The sequence below is a fragment of the Mirounga angustirostris genome, unplaced genomic scaffold (genome assembly GCF_029215605.1).
Source record: "Mirounga angustirostris isolate CCGP_5_RB_7025 unplaced genomic scaffold, mMirAng1.0.hap1 SCAF_9, whole genome shotgun sequence".
In the NCBI taxonomy this organism is placed as follows: Eukaryota; Metazoa; Chordata; class Mammalia; order Carnivora; family Phocidae; genus Mirounga; species Mirounga angustirostris.
The window spans coordinates 104108660-104110871 of NW_026991717.1; the positions used below are offsets into that span (position 1 = coordinate 104108660).

At 43.4% G+C, this 2212-nt stretch overlaps 1 protein-coding gene across 1 annotated transcript; it reads right to left on the reverse strand.

Moving 5' to 3' along the window:
• Positions 1–378: 378 nt before the first annotated feature.
• Positions 379–947, reverse strand: LOC123862192 (glyceraldehyde-3-phosphate dehydrogenase-like). The gene has a single exon (XM_045901797.3). The coding sequence runs from the start codon at positions 890–892 to the stop codon at positions 575–577; it is 318 nt and encodes a 105-aa protein (XP_045757753.2). The 5' UTR covers positions 893–947; the 3' UTR covers positions 379–574.
• Between the last annotated feature and the right edge of the window lie 1265 nt (positions 948–2212).

Genomic DNA, 2212 nt, shown 5'->3' on the forward strand with positions numbered 1-2212 from the left:
ATAAAATCACTGATATTTAATGATGTCGTGTGTTTTATAAATATAATCTAATTGTAGAGAAATGAGATGTATTTTATTTTAAATGAAGGATATAGATAGAAAATAAGAAAAAGTAAAGGTTGCAGTATATCTCAGGTTGATATTTAAAGGTCACTTGTTCTGTCTGAAAGCTGCCATGTATAGTCCATTTTTCTTTTTCATTTTTGCTATTCAATTTCTGTCTTCAGTATAGTGAGCTGAATGATTCCTTTCATGCCCTCTACTGGATACTTTAAGTTAAGCATCAATAACACTGCAAAGTAACCAAAATAATGGTGTACATGATCTTTAAACCTTCTTCCGTAGCTTTTATTTATTTATTTTTTGGGGGGGAGGCATAGTATACTTTATTGATGGTACATGACAAGGTAGGGGTCCCCAAGCCCCTCCCCTTCTTCAGGGGATCTGGTATGGAAACGGTGGAGGTCGGGAGATTCTCAGTGTTTTGGGGGATAAGTTGGGGCAGGGACTCCCCAGCAGCTGAGGGCCTCTCTCTTCCTCTTGCTCTCGCTGGGGCTGGTGGTCCAGGGGGCTCTTACTCCTTGGAGGCCATGTAGACCATAAGGTCCACCACCCGGTTGCTGTAGCCAAATTCATTGTCATACCAGGAAATGAGCTTGACAAAGTGGTCGTTGAGAGCAATGTCAGCCCCGGGATTGAAGGTGGAGGAGTGGGTGTCACTGTTAAATTCGCAAGAGACAACCTGGTCCTCAGTGTACCCCAGGATGCCCTTGAGGGGGCCCTCTGATGCCTGCTTTACCACCTTCTTGATGTTGTCGTATTTGGCAGCTTTCTCCAGGCGGTAAGTCAGATCCACGACGGACACACTGGGGGTGGGGACACGGAAGGCCATGCCAGTGAGCTTCCCATTCAGCTCAAGGATGACCTTGCCCACAGCCTTGGCAGCGCCACTGCCCTTGACTACCACATGCCATTCACCACATTTTGACCTCTAGCCATACTCTGGGTACTCCTTGGACTTCCCCACAATCAAGCAATTAAAAGGTTAAGGCCTGGTCTATTTGCTCCAGGAAATTGCCTGACCCAGTCCACCCAGCCCTCTAGATCCTTCTGGCCCTGTAACGGCTACATGGCTACAGTCCTGTCTGAATTAAACATGACCTTCAAACATCACTCTCGTAGTGCTACTGCCTAGCTGCAATTTAGCAAGGCCAGAAAAGAAAGAAGGGCTTCCAGTTCTCAGCCTATGTTTTTCTCTCTACATAGCAGTAATAGGTAAGATTTAGGGAACACTTATGTGCCGGGCACAATATGCATTTTTTTTTTCATCCTTATTTTACAGATAAGTAAACCAGAAACATCTAGTAACTTTCATGAGATCCCACAGATAGTGCATGGGAAAGCTAGAATTTGAAGCAGATCTGACCAATACCAAAACCAGCTATTGGGTAAAATTCACCCAATGTTGCAAGCTCAAGACAGTCCAAAGAATATGCAGCAGGCTCTGAAGAAACTTCCAGCAAAGGAATTCACAAAATGGTTTACACAGAGTCAGGATCACTAGGAGGAGTATAGAGTCACCCAACGTGGGAGGTGGACAGTCTCCTGCATTTCTCACCAGATGGTCTCCATTACTCTCAGAAGCACCCTGTACTTCAGAGAGGGCAAGGGAACTAAATTTTGGAATACCTGGGATGCCGTTCCCCTTGAAACCAGATGGGAAGAGAGGTCCCAGACTCCTTCTTCAACTTTTTTTTAAGTAGGCTCCATGACCAACATAGAGCCCAATGTGGGGCTTGAACTCATGACCCTGAGATCAAAATCTTAGCTGAAATCAAGAGTTGGCCACTTAACCCAGGGTCCCTCAAGTTGCTTGTTAATATTGAGTTATAGGAACTTTATAAAAAGTGCAGTTATAACTATAATACAAATATAAAACAAACATGTATCAAACTTTCCATTTAATTCATTAATTAACTGAAGAAATTGGTAATGAGGACCTCAAATAACTCAACAGGAAAACCAATTAAATGGACATAATACATTGCTTAGTGGTTGAGAGAATAAGGCTCTATCAACAAGCAGTTCAGAGGAGAAGCCAAAAAGCAGAAACATTTATAAATCAGGAACATGGAAATGAATTAGCAAATGGAAACAAAACTGGTGCTTTTTGGGAGGGAAGAGGGAAGAAAGTCAACCCTCCACTGGGCCG

Excerpts from the sequence above, each read along its gene's own strand:
- LOC123862192 (XM_045901797.3), bottom strand. The coding sequence starts at position 892 with ATGGCCTTCCGTGTCCCCACCCCCAGTGTGTCCGTCGTGGATCTGACT.